We start from the raw sequence: 20693 nt of genomic DNA, 5'->3' as shown, positions 1-20693 counted from the left end.
GGGATGGTGACTCACTCCCAGTTCCCCACAAGAACCGGGGTGAGCAGCCAGCTGGGACCTCTGGCAGCCAGGACGGGACCTCTTTCCTGGGCACCACTGGGGCCCCGACCCTCCTTGGACCCTGAGGGGATCAGGGCCTGGGAAGGCCTCTCCTGTCCCAGAAATAAGTCCTTTTGCACACCCAGACTGACGCTGATGCCACAGGTTTACCCCTCTTGCCTGGCGAGGGTTTCTGCCCCAGGGTGTGCGCTGAGGAGGGCTGCAGGGGGAGAAGGAGGCAGCGAGGCTGAGAAAACCTTTGCTGGGGCCATTCCACTGTGTGCAGCTGTCAGGAGGCCACACTACCCAGGCTGGGCCCCAGCAACTGCTGGCAACACGTCCTGTGGGCCATCTGCAGGGGCTTGTTCGTCCTGTCTCACGGGGATCTTGGCCCCCAGGACCCTCTCCTGAGCATCATGGCCTCCTAGGGGGCCCAGGGTGGCCAGTACCAAGGAGAGAAGCATTTGCTGCCCTGTGGAGGGACCCAAGTGGCCCTGTGTGAGCAGGCATCGGTGTCCTGCCTGGGCCTGGCAGGGCCGTGACAGACCTTGTCTCCTGCTTGTCCGAGGAGTTCCTTGCCTTCAGTCCCTCCACCTTGCTGCCTTCGTGCACAGCCACGGCTGGCGTCCCTGGGACAACAGAGCTGGAATGTCGCTGAGCCCTCTGTCTTGTCAGCCAGGTTCACTCTGGGCAGAACCGCCACCCTCAGTCCTCTGACTCTACTGGGCCGGGAGGGTATGCGGAGGCCCCTGGACTCAGCAGGAGAATGTCTCGGTCCGCTGGGGCTGCCAAGCCAAAACACCACAGGCGGGGGCTTCAACAACAGACAGTTCTGAAGCTGGCAGTCCAAGATCTGGGCACCTGCCAGTTCAGCTCCTGGCGAGGGCCCCCGTGCTGGCTGGCAGACGTCCCACCGTGTTCTTGCTGCACCTTCACGTGGCAGAGACAGAGAGCGAATGAGAATGAACAAGGTCTCTCTGGTCTCTTCTTATAAGGACACTAGTGCCATCATGAGGACCCTACCCTCAGGACCTCATATAACCCCCTACTGCCATCACGTTGGGGCTTAGGGCTTCAGCACGTGAATCGGGGTGGAGGTACAATTCAGCCCATAGCACAGAAGGGGTGCAGAGCACAGGCTGGGGCAGCCAGGGTCAGGCTGGGGGAGTGGACAGCGAGCACTGACCGTGGGGAGGGACAGTCACTTTCATTTTACTCAACTGTGTGTGCCAGAAGGAGAAACTGAGGCAGAGTGTGTCCCAGTGAGCATCAGCCAGAATTCCTAAGCTTCTGTCCTGCAGTCTGCTTGGGCCATGCAGGAAGCGTGGGGAGCCTCTCCCCTCTTCTCCTTTCCTGGACGCCTCCTCCAGGAAGCCCCTGGAATTATTGCTCAGGCTACTAACATCCACTCCCTTGGTCCCCGCAGCCTGCATTTTGAATTTAGCCAGCTCCTGCCTTGGGTTTCCATCTTGCTGTCCTGTGTAATGGGCATTTGGAAGCTTGTGTCCTCAGACCAGACACAGAGCCAGGGTTAGCAGAAAGTAAAGAGCATTTATCTTAACTGAATTATTCATCCCCCCCAAAATCCAGGCAAACGGTAGAGCAGCTGCACGGCAGGCACAGTGCCCTGGCCCTGGAAGTGTGCTCAGGACCCGGCCCACTGAGTGGGGCAGCAGGTGCCTGATGAATACATGAGTGAATGAATAAACACAGGCCTGCATGGAATTCGAGGCCCTGTCACCTGTTTGGGAGGGCAATGACCTGGTCTCTTCCGGGGGGCGGGGGGGGGGTGTGTGGCAGGAGGGGCATTGGGAATAGGCACACACAAGGCCAATCACCTGCCCCCTCGGAGCTGCCTGGGGGTGTGGCAAGGCCCCCGAGACCTGGCTGTGAGGGCCGCGCGGAGGGAGGCGAGGCGGCCTGCATGGAGGTGACCTGCGCTCTGGCCTGCAGGATGGAGAACCTGTTCATCAACCGTTTCATGCACATGTTCCAGTCTTCCTGGAGTGACTTTGCTGACTTCGAGAAAATCTTCGTCAAGATCAGCAACACTATTTCTGGTGAGTGTACCTTTGGGGGCTCTCGAGGTACTGGGGAGAGGGGATGCCACTCTCCTGTCTGAGACTTGCTGGGGAATTGGCAAGGGCTGCCCCACCCCACTGCAGCACAGGACCACCATGCCCAGGCCTCACCACCATGTCACCCTGTCTGGCACCCCTGCACCCCACTTTTGCCTCACTGTGGTCACCCTCATGCCCAGAGGTTTCCCCTCCTTGGACATTCAAGCTCGAGCACCCTCGACCTCATTTCCTCATCAAAAGTCTCAAAAATATCAGAACTTTTTCTCGACGTAAATTAATCATTTGCAGTGCTTCTGAACAGAGGAAAGGCAAATGCTTGTTTTGCAAGCATTTACATAAAAGCTACTTTGGGTCTCTCTGCACTAGGACGTGTTTGGTTAGAGCGCTGGCATCACAGGGGCCAGCGGTGGCACGGGAAGGATGTTAAGGAGGCAGGAATGGGGGCACCGCCCTTGGCAAACTCCCCCCAGGACTCCCCTCCGCTCTCCTCCCTCTATCCTGGCCCCCTCCACGCTGGGCTGAAGGACCCAAGTTCTTGAGAGAGGGGTGACCCGGCAGCTTCCTGAGCCACTAAGGGCCAGCCCAGAGAAGACAAGATGGTGCCACAGTCTGACACAGTGACAGGCAAGGGGGCAGCAGTTGGGCACAGCGAGTGGAGCCTGTGGCTGGCCAGCCAGCCAGTGAGCACCCAGGAGAGGAGACCAGGCAGGGACTCCGCTATCAGGCAGGGTCGGGGGACCATGGCCTGGCTGTCCTCTACTCGGAGCTCAGTCTGGGCCCTGCTCCTCTCCCCGTAGAGCGGGTCATGAAGCGCTGGCAGGAAGACGACATGTTCGGCTACCAGTTCCTGAACGGCTGCAACCCCGTGTTGATCCGGCGCTGCACGCAGCTGCCTGAGAAGCTCCCGGTGACCACAGAGATGGTGGAATGCAGCCTGGAGCGGGAGCTCAGCTTGGAGCAGGAGGTCCAGGTAGGGATTGGCTGGCTGGGGAAGTGGCCAAGGCCACACTCTGTCAGGTGGAAGCCAGTTCCTGCTGGCCAGTGCTCACAGGACCCCAGGACAACAACTCTAGGTCCATCTGGCCAGCTGACAGCACGAGATTGGCTGCCCTCACTGGAGTAGCCTCTTCCTTTTCCTGGCAGCATCCTGGGCATTATGCAAACTGTCTTGTGCAACGTCAGAGGAGGAATTGAGGGAGATGTTTCTTCACGATGCTTGTGTCTGGGAACATAATATCAATATTTTCAATATCAATATCAATAATTACATAGAGCTATCCCTGACTAGGGGTCTGTGATGGGCCAGGCATTGTGACAGACGCTTCACACACAGTCATCAAACTGCCACCCACCTTGCAAAGGTGAGAAAACTAGAGAAAGAAGCAGGCCTTATGTAAGAGCAGAAAAGGGAGGAGTGGGGAGAAACCTCACAGAATTTTTGACTAATTAGAAATGCGAGTGGCACTGCTCCTGTCTCCCCCTCTCCCCACCCCTTCTCCCCACCCTCACCTGTAGGCTCAGCACCCCGACCCCCAGTTGCAAGGGTGACCTAGTGTTGAGAAAGGAGTTCAAACCGACTCTACCTGGATCTGGTGGGACTCAGTGACAGGCACAGTTTCCCCTCAGTCTGCCTCTTCCCACTGGAGCCAGCACAGCTGGGTCTCTAGCCACCCGCCCCCTGCCACCTGCCCCCAGGTGTCCAGGTGGCCTCTGTTGCTTCTGGTCACCCTGTCTTGCATGCCAGCTTGCCTGGAGGCCCCAGCCAGACAGGGGTGGTTGGTGCCATCTGGGGATAAACCTCCCAGCCCCAGTATGCTGTCCACCAGACTCTGGAGGCCACCACCCAGCTGAGTTCCCCAGACAGGTCCCCTGCCCCAGTGCAGGCAGTCCTGTCCCTCTCCTCCTGGACCTGACCAGCCCCAGAACAGTACCTGGGCATGTGGACAACTGACATTAACAACAACACACACACACACAGAGCAGTGCTCTTCTGTAGACTTCATTGCTAGGTGTAGTAACATTGATTTGGTGGCTGTAGGTTTCAAACATCAAATCAGAGAATCATAGAACCTTAAAAGCCATAAAATCCTAGAATTGGAAGGGACTGAGCAGTCATCGGTGCACCCAGCTGCCCAGGGAGGGGACCCTTCTCAGCACTGGGACAGGGTGATGGCCCCATGCTGGGCAGTCCCTGCCACCTGCAGGGCAGGTGAGCTGTGGCTCATCTCCTCTGAGCCCGCCCACCCCTCACTGCCCACACGCCTACACACCCGCACAGTAATTAATTCTTCACTGCCACAGTCATTCACGCTACCTGTCTTTGGCAGCACTTTAGCAATCTGCGGTAAATCTGTGGCTTACTAAAACTCCTAAATTGTTTTTAATCTTTACCTGTGCAATCATTTTTTTGAATACGAATAGAAAAATTCTATCCCTGTTGTTAGTTTTGATTCATTGTTTCACCTCAAGGTTGTTTTTGTTCTTAGACTTTATATTAGGATTCTTTGGTTTCGAATCACAAAAATGAACTCAATCTGGCCTAATCCAAGAAACTACAGGCTCAGGCCACAGGAAGCGGCAAAGCGCTGGGCGGGCCTGGGCCCTGAGGCCGCGCTCGGTCCCCGCCCCACCGCCCCTGGTGGACGCTCCCGCGGCAGGGCGTCCTCACGCGGAGCAGTAACGGCCGCCACCCGCTCCCTGAAGGAAAGGCCTGCAGCCCACTCGCCCAGCAGGTCTGCGGGCTCATCCTCCTGGCCCCATCGAGTCCTGAGGCAATGCCCTCGACCCCCGCCACGGCCGGGAGAATGGAATGCACTGGCCGAAAGAGGACAGGGACCCGACGCAGGCAAGGGCAGCGCTGTCCACCGCACCGCCCCGCACCGTCGGGAGGGAGAGCGACGCCAGCCCTCCTCTTGCAGAAGAGCACGAGGCGGCTCCGGATGTGCCAGGCCTGCCTGCCTGGGCTCCCGGGCCCCCTTCCGTGGGTCGTTCCTCGTTAACCAGCCCGGTTGCCCCCGGATTTGATTGGCAGTCACACCTTCTCGGCAGAAGCCTCTGACGGTCGTGTCCGCGCTCAGAGTCAGTGGTGCAGCCCGTCCGGGAGCCCCGCCAGCCCCGTGCCCGACCAGCCCGCGGGGCTCCAACTCCTCGACCGGGTGTCCCCGTCCCCACCCTGGCCGTGCATCGCCGCGGAAACGCTCCGAGCTCGTCCCTAGTGTCAGCGGCGAAAGCAGGAGGCGCCGGCCCGACCGAGCTCCCCCGCGTCCCGTTGGGCGGCTCTGTCCCCGGCCAGTCCCGCAGTCCCGGGCTCCGGCGGGAGCGAGCGCAGTGGGCTCCGCGGGGACGGGGGGCGCTGCAGGTGGCTGCTTTGTGACGCCTCCCGACGGCACAGACCCCGACTCCTCCCCAGCTGGGGCCCTCCAGCGCTCTCTAAACTCAGGGACACAAAAGGCTTTAGAAGGACGGTCTTGCCCGCAGCCTCAACTCCGGTTCCCAGCGCTGCCGCACCCGCGCTCGGCGGGGCTCCCTCCGGAGGACGCACGGTGACGTCTTACAGGGCGGCTGTCACCTCCCCAGATCACAGCTTGTTAGTTTTGTACTGAAGCGTAACAACTACAGAAAAGGGCACGGATCCGGAGTGTCAGCAAGCCCGATGAACGGCCACCAAGTGACCCGCCATGTCGCCAACCTCTGGAGCAGGCACACAGCACGCCAACCCTGCAGACCCCACCCCGCCCCGCCCTGCAGACCCTGCCCCACCCCTGCGGGAAACCCCTCCCTGCAGACAGCCCGCCCCTCCCCGTCGTTTCCTCCCGAGCGAGGCCCTGGTCCGGGCTCTGGCGGTGGCGGGCCTTTGCCCGGTTTTGAACTCGCAGCGTCCCCTTTTGATATCTGACTTTTCTCATCTATTTCTCCTAACCTCGTCAGCGCCGCTGGTGTAGTGGTATCATGCAAGATTCCCCTATTTCTCCTAACCTCTACTTCTTATTAGACTGCCACTCTGAGGGGTCTTTCAATTTCTTTCATGAGGGTCATGAGGGTCAAGCAGGTTTCAGGTACAACAAATGTGGAATTAGCTGCTGCCATTCCTTCACCTTCCCCACACCTGTCACAGCCTGGGAGAACTCTCGGTGTGAATCTGCCTTGGAGTCAGGGGACAAAAGAACTAGACACTCTGAGCTCCACTGAGTTGTGGGGAAGGGGGACCCCAAAGGCCATCACGCCCTCCCGCCAGGCCTGAGTCTTGGGTCCATCTCTGCTGAAACTGATCTGGACACGTCTCTCTGCCTCCTGCAGCAAGGCAACATTTTCATCGTGGACTTTGAGCTGTTGGATGGCATTGATGCCAACAAAACAGACCCCTGCACGCTCCAGTTCCTGGCTGCACCTATCTGCCTGCTCTATAAGAACTTGGCCAACAAGATCGTCCCCATTGCCATCCAGGTAGGCTGCCTGGCTCTCCACCTTTCTAAGTGGCTCAGTCCTCCGCGGTCCAGGGCTCAGGGAGGACCTTCCTGGGTGGCTCTGTCCGCACCTGCAGGAGGAGGAGGCAGCTCTGCCTCGAGATCCTAAGGAGGGTGCTGAAGCTGAGGGCTTTGCCCTCAGTGGACAAGAAAAGTAAGACACCAGGTAGGGCTCCCTGCCACCACAAGAACCTGCCCTGGGATGACACTCTGCACTCCCAACCCCAGCACCCTGTCTGCGGACCCCAAATCAAGATGCTGAAAGGGCCCAGGCAGGTGAAGCTGTGAGCTGAGCTAGAGACAGGACACCGAGGGGCACCGTGGGCACTGGTGTCCGGGACTGGGCCAGTCCTGGGACGCCACCATCCATGCCTGTGGGTTCGCGTGCCCATCAGGGACTGGGGAGGAGGAGGAGGGGAGCAACTGGCAGGGAGGCAGCCAGGCACTGGGCTCCATCTCCCCCTGTTCCTGGCACCAGTCTGCTGCCACACTGCCTACCAGGACTGGGTAGGTCCATGAGGGTGGGGAGGACTGCTCAGGGGCCCCCATGGGTGACGGGCACACGAGCTTCAGCACATGATGTCTGTGAACCAGACACTGGGTTCTGTGGACATCATAGCAGCTGAATATGTCAGGCCCTAACCACACGCCAAAACTATCCTAAGGGTTAACTTGTATAGTCCACAATCCCTAATCCTCAATTCTGAAATCTAAAAAATGCTGAATACTGCTACGTATTTCAAAAAAAAAATGCAGCAAATTCATTGGCTGCAAACAAACCTTTGAACCAACAGGAGAGGCTATTTACATACAGGCTGTGTCCTGTTCAGTGTGATGTGCATGTGGATCACTGTAAAAGTGCTACTGTTTGTAAATTATTATGTTGCCTCAGACCCAGGCTGGGGGGGTGGGGTAATGTCACATAATGAAGTATACATACTGCTAAAATCCTAAAATTCTGGATTCTGAAGGACATTTGGCCACTGGTGTTTCTGACAAAGATCACCACAGCGCTTTGAGGTGGTGGACACTACTGTTGATCATTTTACCCACATAAGGAAACTGAGGCACACGTGCACGCAGTCAGCCGCAGAGCTGGGATTCAAGCCAGGCCATCTGGCTTCAGATTCCATGCTCCCCCAGGCTCCCAGGGGCAAGTCCCACAGCAGAATTCCCTGCCTGTCATCCGATAGAAGCCCTATGCCTAAGAAACTGATGCAGCAGGTCAAGGGACAGGTGACCTAAGAGAAGAAGACATTGCTGGGAGATCCCAAGGGAGGGGCTTGGAAGCAGCCTGTCCCAGAGATCTCTTGGAGTGGCCTGGAGTCAGGCAGCTAAATCTGCCTAAATTCCAGTTCTGCCACTTGCTAGCAGGCAGCTGGGCCTCGGGCAAGCCACAGAATGTTCCTGAGTCTTTTTCCTCTCCTGAAAGTGGCAACTTTGCAAACCATAAAGACCCATGCAAATGAAAAGACAGAGGATAATAAATCCAAAATCTGGTTCTTTGAAAGACTCAGAAAAATAAATAACCACCTCAGGAGGCTGATGGGAAAAAAAATACAGAGCAAACATAAACAAGATTCAGAATCAGAAAGGACACATAAAAAGAGAATAATTGTAGCTGGGTGCAGTGACATATGCCTGTAGTCCCAGCTACTCGGTGGACTGAGGTGGGAGGCTCACTTGAGCCCAGGAGCTGGAGGTTGCAGTGAGCTAGGCTGATGCCATGGCACTCTAGCCCGGGCAACAGAGTGAGACTCTGTTTCAAAAAAAAAAAAAAAAAGTGAAAATAAAACAAAAAACAGTAGCCTTTCTCCATGTTAACAAAAGTAAAATAATGCCCATATAAAGAAAAATTATAAAATCGGTTTAAAGAACATACAATGAAATCTTAACAATAATTTGATATTGAATAAGAAAACTTTATATAATAAAAAGTCACTTATACCAAATTTTATTATACAAACTTAGTACACTTCCAATTAAAATTTCAATCAGAATTTTTTCTCCTTTTTTGGGGGGGTGTGAGGACGAAACTAAAAAGGTGAGAAAACTGAATAAAAGAATTTAAAGATTCATGTGGAAAAAGAAATATTCAAGGACAGTCAAAAATTTTTTGAAAAAAAAAAAAAAAACTCAGAGGGAAAACTTTCCTTGCTGGGTATTACGGGATTCTGTAAGGTCTATGATCAAAGCAGATGCTCCACATGAGAACAGACAGACTGGGTCGAGAGTATAAAATAGACATCTAGAAACAGAACTCCTACAGAGGAAGGTAATGTGTGACAATGGGGATTTTTCAACTTAATGAAAACGGGGTGGTGTATCAATGGTGCTATCTCACTGTCTTTGCATAAGAAAAAAAAATTATTGGACCCCTCAGTCACAACGTTTATAAAAATAAATTTTGGATGAAGTGAAGATTAAAATGGAAAAAGTAAAAGAATTTAGGATGACAATGGATAATATGCAGACTTTTAAAAGTAAAAACAGGAAACCAAGAAATTATAAGCGAAAAGATAGGCATACTTGATTACATAATGTTTTTAAAATTGAATGGTAAAATACACCGTAAACAAAGCCAAAAGGCAAAAATAGATTGGAGGAAATAACTGCAACACAGGCAACAGCTATAGGATGTATATCTATGATATGCAAATAGCTCCTTCAGATTGATAAGGAAAAGACAAAAACCCCAGTAGAAAAATGGGCAGAGAATATGATAGGCAAGTCACAGATTCGGAAATGTAAACGGACAATTAGTTTATGGAAAGATTCTCAACTTCACCATAGTTAGGGAATGCAAATTCAAGTTAATAAGATATGTGACCCATCGTGTTAGCAAAAAAATAATAGTAACAGCCAACCGCTGCCCCCTGCACAGTTTAGGAATTGTTACAGCTGAGTAGTGTTCACGGGGTCAGAACTGGGCAGCACGAGGTCAGGGCCTGGGCTGGCACCTGTGTGTCAGGTGTGCCTCTTGAGGTTCCGGATTTTGGAGCGGGCAGGTCAGAGGATCCTGGGGTCAGGGCTGGCATGGCCAGGGCAATTGGAGGGGCACTGGGCAGGGGTACCGCGGGCCCAGACTGCTTACTGGCTAAGTGTTCTGACCAGTACCGCTGACCAGCTGTGTACCGGCTAAGTGAACCTTTCTGGAACAATAGAGAGGGCACTGTCACGCCCCCGGCCGGGTGGCTTAGTAGTGTCTTCCGCAGCCGCCAGGCAGCACAAACCAAAGCACTAACCTGCGGTGCGTGGCGGAGGATGGTTACCCTGGCATTGCTTGTGCGGAAACAAACAGAACGATCTGAAGGCAGGAGAGGGTTGATTAAAACCTTCCACGTCCAGGCCATGAAATTGTTAAAACAAACGGGTTCGATCCATCCCAGCTGACCTGGAGGGGTGTCCACGGTGAGTTACAACAGAAAAGAGAGACAGACTCAGGAGACAGTATGACTTCACTCACGTAAAATGAAAGGGCACAGCGAGCCATCGCCAGCCATTCCCGTGTGCAAACCAGCCAGCAGGAAGAGCGTGCAGGTCACTCTGCTCCTGCCAGGTCTTCCGGGAGCGCTGGGGCCGCCCGCTCTGTGCCCAGCGCGGCCTCCCGGCTCTGGAGCACTGGAGACTGAGCCCCTCCAGCCCGAAACGGGCCGCGGTGCGAAGTACACCCCCGACTTCCAGGACTCAGAATGAGGGAGGAAGTGCGAAATATCTCACTTAATAGTTTTAGAATGGTTTCATGTTGAAGTGAAAATACTTTGAATACATTGGGTAAAATAGAATTCCATGGTTAACCTAAATTTCACCTGTTTCCTTTTCCTTTTATTAACGTAGCTTCCTGAAAATGTAAACTGCCATGTGTGGCTGCCATTACGTTTCTGTCGCACGGCGCTGCTGTCCAGGGAGACTTACCCAACGCAATAAGCCGCTCGTCCTTCCAGGCGGAGCTGTGCGGCCCGCCCGCCGCCGGCCGCTGTCCCCTCCGGCGCATCCTGCCGGCCCCGCGTCCTCGCGCGACAGACGGGCCCGGGCTGGGTGCGCGCAGAGGCGGGAACGTGGCGCTGCGTCCGCAGGGGCGGCGGCCAGGGCCCCGCGGAGTTTGGGGGCTTTATTTTCTGGCATTTAGAGGTGACTGAGTGGCTTTTAAAAAGGCGATTCACATGATTTATTTGCATTTTAGAAAAAAAAATCGCCCTTGCCTCAGAGTGGAGATGAACTGGAAAGGGGAAGAGAGGTGCGGCCTCCTGCGGGAGGCGCCTGGCTGCCGGCCTGGGCGGCCCGACCTGGGGGACGCGCAGCCTGAGGGCCCGAGCCCGCGAGCGGGAGGAGCTGACTGAGGGCACAGGGAGAAGATGGGAGCACCCAATAACCCCGCGAGCTGAGAAATTCTTGTCCCCGCAGATGGTGAAGCTGGAGCTCTGGACAGGCTCGGTGTGTGGTCCAGGGTCTTGCAGATTATAAGTGATGTCGCTGGGACAGGAAACACACCCTTGGGCCCCCTGCCCCCCTCCAGGCTCTTCTCATGAGTCAAAAGTCACTGTTTAAGAAATTTGGATTCTTCTAGAATTTCCTGAGAGGCCAGGTTCTCCAACAACTATAGTCTGGAGCAAAATATAGCAATGTGTTTTCTTTCTCCAACATACCAGCTCAACCAAATCCCAGGAGAGGAGAACCCCATTTTTCTCCCTTCGGATGCAAAATACGACTGGCTTTTGGCCAAAATCTGGGTGCGTTCCAGTGACTTTCATGTCCACCAGACCATCACACACCTTCTGCGCACACATCTGGTGTCCGAAGTTTTTGGCATCGCCTTGTACCGCCAGCTGCCCGCTGTGCACCCCATTTTCAAGGTACAGCAGCTCCTGCTTCCCCTGGGTGGGGAGGGCAGCCAGGATATGAGAGCGGAAGGGGGCTGACATTCCCACAGGGGGACTGTGGCTAGAAGTGGGCAGCAGAGGGAGCCCCCGGGAGAGATGTTCTGGGAGTCCATAATGCCCCCCAAGGAAGAAAGCAGCTGGGAGCCCGCTGTTCCCCAGTATGCCCTGCTGGGCTGCTGGGCTGGACCTGGCACAGGCGCCTGGCCTTTTAGGGAGTGGAATTTGAAAAGCAAATGAGTTCCCTGTGATCCTGTTGATCCTGGTGGCCACCCCTGCTGTCACTCTCCTTCCTCTTTCTGAATCCTACCAACACTGACTGCTGGGATAACTGCAGGCTAAAATGCCTCCATGTGCCTCATTTTCCTCATCAGTGAAACAGATCAAACTAGTACACCTGCCTCATTGGATGATGGTCTGGATTAGCACAGTTAATAAACTCAGCTTAAAACAGTGCCTGGGACTGTAATTACACACTATACCAGTGTGACGTACTGTTTTCAGCAGTATCATCTCTACTGTTAAGCATCAGAGCTGTGCCAGGCCCCCAGCAGTCACTCAGCAGGAAGATCAGCACCCCACCCTTCACTTCCCGTTGCATCCAGCATCCCTCTGCATGGCGGGCTGGGGAGAGGCTGCTGGGGTCCCAGGGGCACCTGGTCTGAAGGCCCTGGCTAGGCCCTCTCTGAATCCTCCTCCTCCTCCCCCACCCAGCTGCTGGTGGCACACGTGCGATTCACCATTGCCATCAACACCAAGGCCCGAGAGCAGCTCATCTGCGAGTACGGCCTCTTTGACAAGGTGAGTACCCTCCTTGTCCTTGGGAAAGAGCCCTGCCTGGCAGCCTCTGCCCCCACCTGAGGTCTCAACTGAGGTAGAGGCCTGGGAAGGGTGGAGGCTGGAGGTTGTGCCCAGAGCGCGGCTCCTAGGTTCTCTGGCCAGTCTCTGGCCCCTCCCATTCAGCCACGGGGAGCACTCCTCCCCAGTACACCAGCCGTGTCTCCCTGTCAGCAGCTCCCACCCCTCCTCTCTCCTGGCTTCTGGGACATGGGTGTAGACCCCCTCTGGCACCCACTCCTCATGGCCCACCGACCTCGTCTGCATCAAGGACCTGTGTCTCCCTCCCACTGCTGCCCCCTGGGTCCTGCCCTGGACTGCCCACCACTCTGAGCCTCCCCTCCGTGCTGCAGCTCTCTGTCCCCACTGTGCAAGCCCTGGCGTTGGATCTGGCAAAGGCTACTCCCCTTAAGGCGCTCCTCAGGCTGCCCTTGGCATTCTCTGCATTAAACGTGCCCCCCCCCTACAGGACATGGGTTTGCCCCTGGCCCCATGGGCCTGGCCACCCCACTGCCCTTGCACAGGTTCTCATGGATGCGGGGTGAGCTAAGGGGCTGGACAGGAGGGGAGGGGGAGTCTCGGTTCAGGCCACTCCCCTCCCACCCCAGGCCAACGCCACAGGGGGCGGCGGGCACGTGCAGATGGTGCAGAGAGCCATGCAGGACCTGACCTACGCCTCTCTGTGCTTCCCCGAGGCCATCAAGGCCCGGGGCATGGACAGCAAAGAGGACATCCCCTACTACTTCTACCGGGACGACGGGCTCCTGGTGTGGGAAGCCATCAAGACGTGAGCGGGAGCGGCGCGGTCAGGCGCTGATGGGGGAAGGGAGGCGCGGGGTAGGGGAGGTAGGTCCTGAGCCCGGCCATTAGGAGTAAGTGGCAGGGTCGCCGATGGGGCGCAGCGTCACACACCTGGCTGGGTCACCCACTGCCGGCTGCGCCCCACCCCCGAGCCAGGTTCACGGCCGAGGTGGTGGGCATCTACTACGAGAGTGACCAGGTGGTGGAGGAGGACCAGGAGCTGCAGGACTTCGTGAAGGACGTTTACGTGTACGGCATGCGGGGCAGAAAGGCCTCGGGTAGGGCCACGCCTCCCGCCCCTCTCCCGCCCCTCCTCGGGCCCCAGGCTCCAGCCGCCCGTCGCGGCTTCCCCGGGCTGCTGCGGCGACGCGGGCTGAGCTGCGCCCTCCCCCACCCCCCGGCGGAGCCCGGGCGGGCGGGGGCGGGGTCCGGGGCGGGGCCTCAGCGCGCGCGTGGCCCCGCCCTAGGCTTCCCCAAGTCGCTCAGGAGCCGGGAGAAGCTGTCCGAGTACCTGACCGTGGTGATCTTCACGGCCTCGGCCCAGCACGCCGCGGTGAACTTCGGCCAGGTGGGCCGGGGGCCCTCGGAGCCCCTTCCGCCCGCCCCGCTCCGCCGCCTTTCCCCTGCGGGATCCTGGGGCGGCCGCCGGGAGGGCCTGGGAGCCGCTCTGCGGGGCGGTTCCGACGGCCCAGCCCGCGGTGCGGGTGGAGGGTCCCGGGCGGCGGGGCGCGCGGCCAGGCAGGTGTGGGCGCGGCGGGCCGCAGGTGGCGGGTAGCCGGGCTTCGGGGGCGCCCACGCTTGTTGGTGGCCGTCCCGCAGTACGACTGGTGCTCCTGGATCCCCAACGCCCCCCCAACCATGCGAGCCCCACCGCCCACGGCCAAGGGCGCCGTGACCATCGAGCGGATCGTGGACACGCTGCCCGACCGCGGCCGCTCCTGCTGGCATCTGGGTGCAGTGTGGGCGCTGAGCCAATTCCAGGAAAATGAGGTGAGGCTGGGCAGTGTGGGGGACATCCCAGGTCACCCCAAATTTAACCCATTCTCAACTTTAAGGTTTTGTGACTCAGGGCTCAGGCTGGATACGGGGGCCCAAATGGGCCGGACGTGGCACCAGGTCCTCAGGCCTGAGCCTGGACACAGCTCAGGCTGGCAGGACAGGAAAGCACACACAGGCTCTGCTCCACTAATTGTCGCCGGAGGGTGGTGTGTGACCGACCCCCTTCCCCAGCTATTGACTAAGCTCTTCGTGTGGTTTCTCCCTAGCACCCCAGAGGGAATGACTAAGAGTTTCTTGGGTTGTTTCTAGACTCATACTCCTTATTTATCCTAACACCAAATCTGGTTACCTTGGTGGACACAACCCCTTGGCAGTAGCTCAGTGGTTCATACAGTGATGGTACCAGTTTCACCAGCTTCAGACGGCTTGGGCATCTAAGTGTTTCGGGGCCTTTGCTGATGTGTTGGTCCTTCACTGGACATGCATATGTGTCACTCCTAGTAGAGGAATTTCTTGGTCAAAGAATATTGAGACAATTGACCTCCACACACTAAATCCAAAATCTCACATCTTTCCAGCCCTGAAACTGTGTCTTAACAATCCAATAGAGTAGCTTTTAAACAAGATGTCTGGCTTTCATTTGCAGACGTCTGTGAGCATGCAAATGAGCACACCACCCTGACAGGGAACCCACCCCTTCCGACTCCCCCACAGGCCTGCCTTGGCCCTTCCGCTGCCCCTGTGTGCCTGGAGCCCAGATGGCAAGTGGGAGTGCTGTATAGGGTGGCCCACCCAGGCCACCAGGGCCGCATGCCCGCCACAGCTAGGACCACTAGCAGCGTCCACATTCACCTGCATCATCTTATAATCACTCGGCAGCCAGGCAGTTATTTTTCCCACTAGTCCATGAAGCCCAGGCTTTCCTCAGGGAAAGCAGGTTGGAGGTGGCATTTGCCTTCTCCGTGCACTCTCGGCAGGCAGCAGAGGGTAGAAATGGGGAGGTGAACAGATGCTCCCTCCCTGGCCTCCCAACGGGTGGCCCCTGGGGGTGGGAGAGGCTTGTCAGTTCACACTGGTGGCAGATTAACCTGTCTGTCCGTGCCTGGGCCCTCAGCTGTTCCTGGGCATGTACCCAGAAGAGCATTTCATCGAGAAGCCTGTGAAGGAGGCCATGGCCCGATTCCGCAAGAACCTTGAGGTCATTGTCAGCATGATCGCTGAACGCAACAAGAACAAGAAGCTGCCATATTACTATTTGTCTCCAGACCGGATTCCCAACAGTGTGGCCATCTGAGCACACCTGCACCGGTCCCACTCTGGGAGGGCAGCTGCTCCAGCCCTATGGACTCCAGCCTGCCTGGCGGGCTCTCTGGTCAGGCCTCCTGGCAGCTCACTTTCCCTGTGAGGCTAGTGCATTTCCCTGTTTACCCCTCAATCTTCAGGGAATCCCATAGTTTGATCAAGGTGTGTAAACACTGCAGGGACCCCTCCTATACAAAGCAAAACTGTGCAGCCTCCTCCCCACACGCAGCTCAGTCCTTCCACACTAGGCAGCAGCAGCAAATCAGGACCACTGGTAGATGGTTGCTCTTGTTGGAGACCTGGGATGATTATTTTCTGTCCTATTTATGCCTAGTCCAATTTCTTATGTGTGGTAGGTACCCAAATAAATTCTTATTGAGTGAATTTAAGAATTGGTTGTCATAAAAATAAAAAGGTTCATTTAAAACAGGTCTCATTCCACATGCTATGTCCTAATCACCCTAAATAGCTCACTGACCATCCCCACCCCCAACACACACATGTACTGGAAAAAAAACCATCATCACTGTGATTTCATCTGGGCAAAAGCCTCCCCACCCAAGTCTGGATAGAAGGTGTTTTTTCCCTCTTCTTTTACCGTGCAGCTCCTACTCTTTCTTCAGAACACATCCCAGTTGTCACTGCCTCCGGGAGGGCACCCTTGGTTGCCCAGATAGAGTTTGTCTCTCCCCAGGGCTTTGTCTGAACCTCTGTTGTTGCCTTCCGGGAGTTAGCTACGCTCTCAGCAAAACAGGTCCCAGGCAGGATCATCGCAAGAGATTTGGAAATAATAGAAATAGAGAAATAGAGACAGAGAAATAACCAAGACATAGACAAAGTATAAGTGATGGGGGAGCCAGGGGTCCTCCAGCATTCCCGTGAGCTGTGAGGCCCTGAGTGAAGCCCCGCATCGGTATTGGTGCAGTAATTAGTTGTAGTGGTTATAGATTTATGTGTATAGATAATTTGTTTAGGTTTTAAGGCTCCCCAAAAGTTTCTAGAGATCCCTTAATTAACTCTATCTACGTGGACAAATGGTTACAACAATTTTTTAAGGTAAACTTCTAAGCCCTAAGATAAAACTGTCAGTTAGCAGAAAAGCTAAACAGAAATATAGAGGCTATATATTTCTTTATCTAGTTTCTTATTAATGAGACAAGTGGTCAGGAGTAAAGCAGGAACTGTCCTTGAGGCTAATTTGCTTTAGCTGCAGGTGTCCACTGGGCTGGCATTCTTTAATCAGTCCTTAACCTGTGACCACATGCCAAACTGTCTTACACAAGCTATCAGGCACTGGCCTCCGGGTCTCGAGATGGGTGTCACCTTGCCTATGCCTCTGACTGGTGAGATGCCCTCCTGTGGCTAGGCAGCTTTTAGTCTGGAAACTAACACATTCACAGATTCCTCTAAGACAAAGCCCTGCAAAACTACTGAAACCTTTTATGTCCCTTATCTTCCAACAGTTGCCCTCCCTTGTAGTTTCTCCCTTGGGAGAGGAGCCCCTGGAAGGACAGGAGACCCACCCTATTTATTTCTGTGCCCCAGGCTGGTCAAGGGCTGGCATCAGGCACAAGCACTCAGCTGCTCCCTCATCTCCCTCCTGGCTGGGCACCTCACTGGCAAATATTAGGCATTGTCTTGGGAGCTGGGGGCTTGTTTTCTCCTGAGAAAGTGTTCTTAACATGACTTACAAAAATGCATTCTCTTTTCCCCCAGCCTGAGAAGCAGAGCCAGCTCTAAGCTTGGGCACGGTGACCCCTCACCCTTCCTACTCACATGCCCAACTCACAACCCCATATCCCTGGCTTCAGAATCATGTCAACAGGGTCTCCAGTGTTTCTGGAAGGTGCTCCTGATGTGGTCAGCCTGCAGCTCAATGTCTAGGTAAAAGGCTTATTTCTACCAGGGCTAACATGGCATAGAAGAAGGTGTGCATGTGTTTCTGAGCCCACAAAGCCCTTGGAGAAAATTTGACTGTTGGAGTGAGTACAGCCCCTTACTGCTCCCGACTTCCTACCATCCCTCTGAGAATTGCCCACCATATTTGTGAATGACCTTCAGGACAGATGCCATAAATATATGGCCATGGTAGAGGCATTCCGCTCCATATTACTATTTGTCCCCAGACCAGATTCCCAACTCTGAGAACCTACACACCAATTTTTAGAACCCACAAGGCCATGTGGTCAAGGAGGAGGGGGCAGGAAGGAATAGGAGTGGGCAGGTGCTGCTGCAGGTGTGGCACCAGCGAAAAGAGAAAGAGAAGTAAGGATTGGTATAAAGGGCTCCGGACTACAGAGCTCATCAGAAAAAGTCTCACTCCAACCAATGAGAAGTCCTCAAACAAAAGTCATCATTACAGAAACACTGCATCTGGACGGAATGGGAATAGCGGTCTTGGCATGAATGTCACAGTGGATCCAAAGGTGAGGCAGCTAAGGCTGTTTGTCAGTTATGTTCTCTGTAGCTGGTCATCCTGGTTCCCTGCACCTGGGTATCTAAGTGGCACAGCTCCATTGCTCCCACGCATGCATGGAGCAAACTGCAAACAGCCTGATTTAGGATAAAACAACCTATGTTAGTCTGTCTGTGCTGCTATAACAAACTACCTGAGACTGGATAATTCCTAAAGAAGAGAAATTTATTTCTCACAGTTCTGGAGGTTAGAAATCGAAGATCAAATCACCAGTAGGTTCAGTGTCTAGTGAGGGCTCAGTCTCTGCTTCCAAGAAGACGCCTTTTCCTCACAGAGCAGAAGGGAAAAAAAAGGATGAATACTCTCTGAAGCCTCTTTTATAAGGGCATTAATCCATTCGTGAGGGCTCAAGACTTAATCACTTCCCCAAAGACCCCACTTCCTAAGAACATCACCTTGAGATTTAACTTCCAACATACAATTTTAGGAGGGACACATATATTCAAAATATATTATAGCACAACCAAACTGAGATTTGAGCTTTCAAAGTTTCCAGTGTAAGTTAATTGCTTACCTGAAAAAAAAAAAAAATCCCTCTTTGGAGGAATATAACAGAATTCAGAATCTCTACAAAATAACATTCATCATAGTCAGCACATAATCTAAAATTACTCAACATACCAAGAATCAGGAAAATGTGACCTACTCTCAAAAGACTATTAACAAAGACCAATCACAAGATGACCCAGATGTTGGAATTAGCAATCATTTTAATGCAGCTTTTATATCTGTGCTCAGTGAGTTAAAGGAAATATGCTCCAATTTATGAAAGGATAGGAAATCTCAGCAAAAAAAAAAAAAAAACCCTATGCAATGTAAAAAAAAAAAAAAAAAGAGGAGGAGGAGGAGAAAGAAGAGAAGAACCAAATGGCAATTCTAGAACTAAAAATTATCTGGGAAAAAATAGTTAAATGGGGCTTAATAGCAGAACAGAGATGTCAGAGCAAAGAGAAAACTTGAAGTCAGCTCAACAGAGATGACCCAACCTAAAGTACAGAGATCATTTCTTCTTTTCTTTTTTTTATTTTCAACTGTCTCATTTTGAGAAGCAGATAATTTCTTTTTAATGAACACAGAGAGAGGTATGGGATAATGTAAAAAAATTTAAGATACATATAATTGGAGTGTTAGAAGAAGAGGGGATGTGAAAGAGAATGAAGCAGAATATTTGAAAAAATCAAGGCCAAAATTTCCCCAAATTTGGTGAAAGACATAAATTTAAAGCTTCAAGAAGCTCAGCCAAACCCAAGCAGAATAAATACAAAGAAAACCATACCTACATACTTCAGAGTCAAACTGTTGTAATAGAAACCAGAGTTAAAGAGAAAATCTTAAAAGCAGTGACACTCAGAATACAATAGAACAAAAATGTGAACTACAGCTGACTTTTCATCAGAAAGTGTGGGGGAGGGGCAAAATACAATGGAGCAGTATTTTTAAAGCATTGAAAGAAAAGAAAATCACCAACACAGGATTCTGTAACCAGCAACAATATCCTTCAAGAACAAAAACAAAATAGATTTCCAGTAAAACAAAACTAAGATAATCTATCACCAGTAGATCTGCACTACAAAAAAAAAAAAGCTAAAGGAACATCTTCAGCCTGAAGGGAAGTGATATTAGATGGAAATTCAGATCCTCAGAAAGGAATGAAGAATATTAGAAATGGTAAATATTTGGTAAATATAGAAGATTTTTCTCCCTCTTAATTTCTTTAACATATATATGACTATTTAAAGCCAATATTGTCATGCGACATTTATAATTCGTGTAAAGGTACTACATATGAGGACAGCATAAAAGACAATAAATGGCTACTAAATGGACTTATTTAGTTACACAGTTTCTACATTTATATCAAGTGGTACAATATTAATTTTAGGTAGCTTGTGAAAATTTAAGAAGGTAGATTATAGTCACTAGAGGAACCACTAAAACTATTGTAAAGAAATATGGCTAAAAAGCAATAGATTACTTAAAATGAATTCTAAAAATACATAAATAATGAAAAGGCAGGAAAAGAGAAACAGAGAAAAACAGAGGTAAAAACAGCAAATAATAAAATGGTAGACATAGATTCAACCTTTATGATAGTTATATCAAATGTTAATGGACTAAAAGCTCTAACTAAAAGAAAGAGATTATCAGAATGGATCTAAAAATATCAATACCCAACAATCTGCTATATACAGGATAAACATTATAAATTCATAGTAGAATCAGAATTTTTTTCTGTAAGATATTTTAGGTTTTGCAGGCCACAAACAATCTGTTGCATTTTTTCTAAAACAACCCTTTAAAAATATAAAACACATTCCTCACTCAAGAGACTTACAAAAAACAGGATATGAGCTACATTTGGTCAGTAGTCTGGAGTTTTCTGGCCCCTGATATAGAGAGACAGATAAGATTTGTGAATGGCAAATAAGCACAGGGAAAGATGCTCAACATCATTAGTCATTAGGAAAACGCAAATTAAAACCACAATGGCATACAACTGCACATCTATCTGCAAGAACACCTAAAATTGGAATGACTGACGACACCAAATGTTGGCAAGGATATGAAGTACCTGGAACCTCATACATCATTGTTGGGAATGTAAAATGGTACTCCTGCTTTGGAAAAACATCTGGCAGTTTCTTATAAAACTAAACATATCCCTACCTCCTCTGAACCAGCATTCCATTCCTATGTATTTATTTACCCAAGAGAAAGGAAAATATATGTCCACAAAAATATTTGTACAAAAATATTCTTAGCAGTTTTACTCATAATAGCCCACAACTGGGAACAGTTCAAATATCCCATGGTAAGA

At 52.5% G+C, this 20693-nt stretch overlaps 1 protein-coding gene across 1 annotated transcript in view; it reads left to right on the top strand.

The window, feature by feature from the left end:
* ALOX5 (arachidonate 5-lipoxygenase) overlaps positions 1-15783 on the top strand; it is a 47544-nt gene extending 31761 nt beyond the window's left edge. The window contains exons 5-14 of the mRNA XM_045568405.1: positions 1993-2099; positions 2918-3090; positions 6417-6563; positions 11233-11436; positions 12175-12261; positions 12906-13084; positions 13255-13376; positions 13566-13666; positions 13918-14088; positions 15212-15783. Of these exons, the coding sequence (XP_045424361.1) occupies positions 1993-2099; positions 2918-3090; positions 6417-6563; positions 11233-11436; positions 12175-12261; positions 12906-13084; positions 13255-13376; positions 13566-13666; positions 13918-14088; positions 15212-15391 (1471 nt within the window). The 3' untranslated portion in view covers positions 15392-15783. The remainder of the gene's footprint in view (positions 1-1992; positions 2100-2917; positions 3091-6416; positions 6564-11232; positions 11437-12174; positions 12262-12905; positions 13085-13254; positions 13377-13565; positions 13667-13917; positions 14089-15211) is intronic.
* Positions 15784-20693: the final 4910 nt, after the last annotated feature.

This window comes from Lemur catta, chromosome 14, assembly GCF_020740605.2.
Source record: "Lemur catta isolate mLemCat1 chromosome 14, mLemCat1.pri, whole genome shotgun sequence".
In the NCBI taxonomy this organism is placed as follows: Eukaryota; Metazoa; Chordata; class Mammalia; order Primates; family Lemuridae; genus Lemur; species Lemur catta.
Note: the sequence above shows the minus strand (reverse complement) of the source record. Positions and strands in the feature narration are given on the sequence as shown.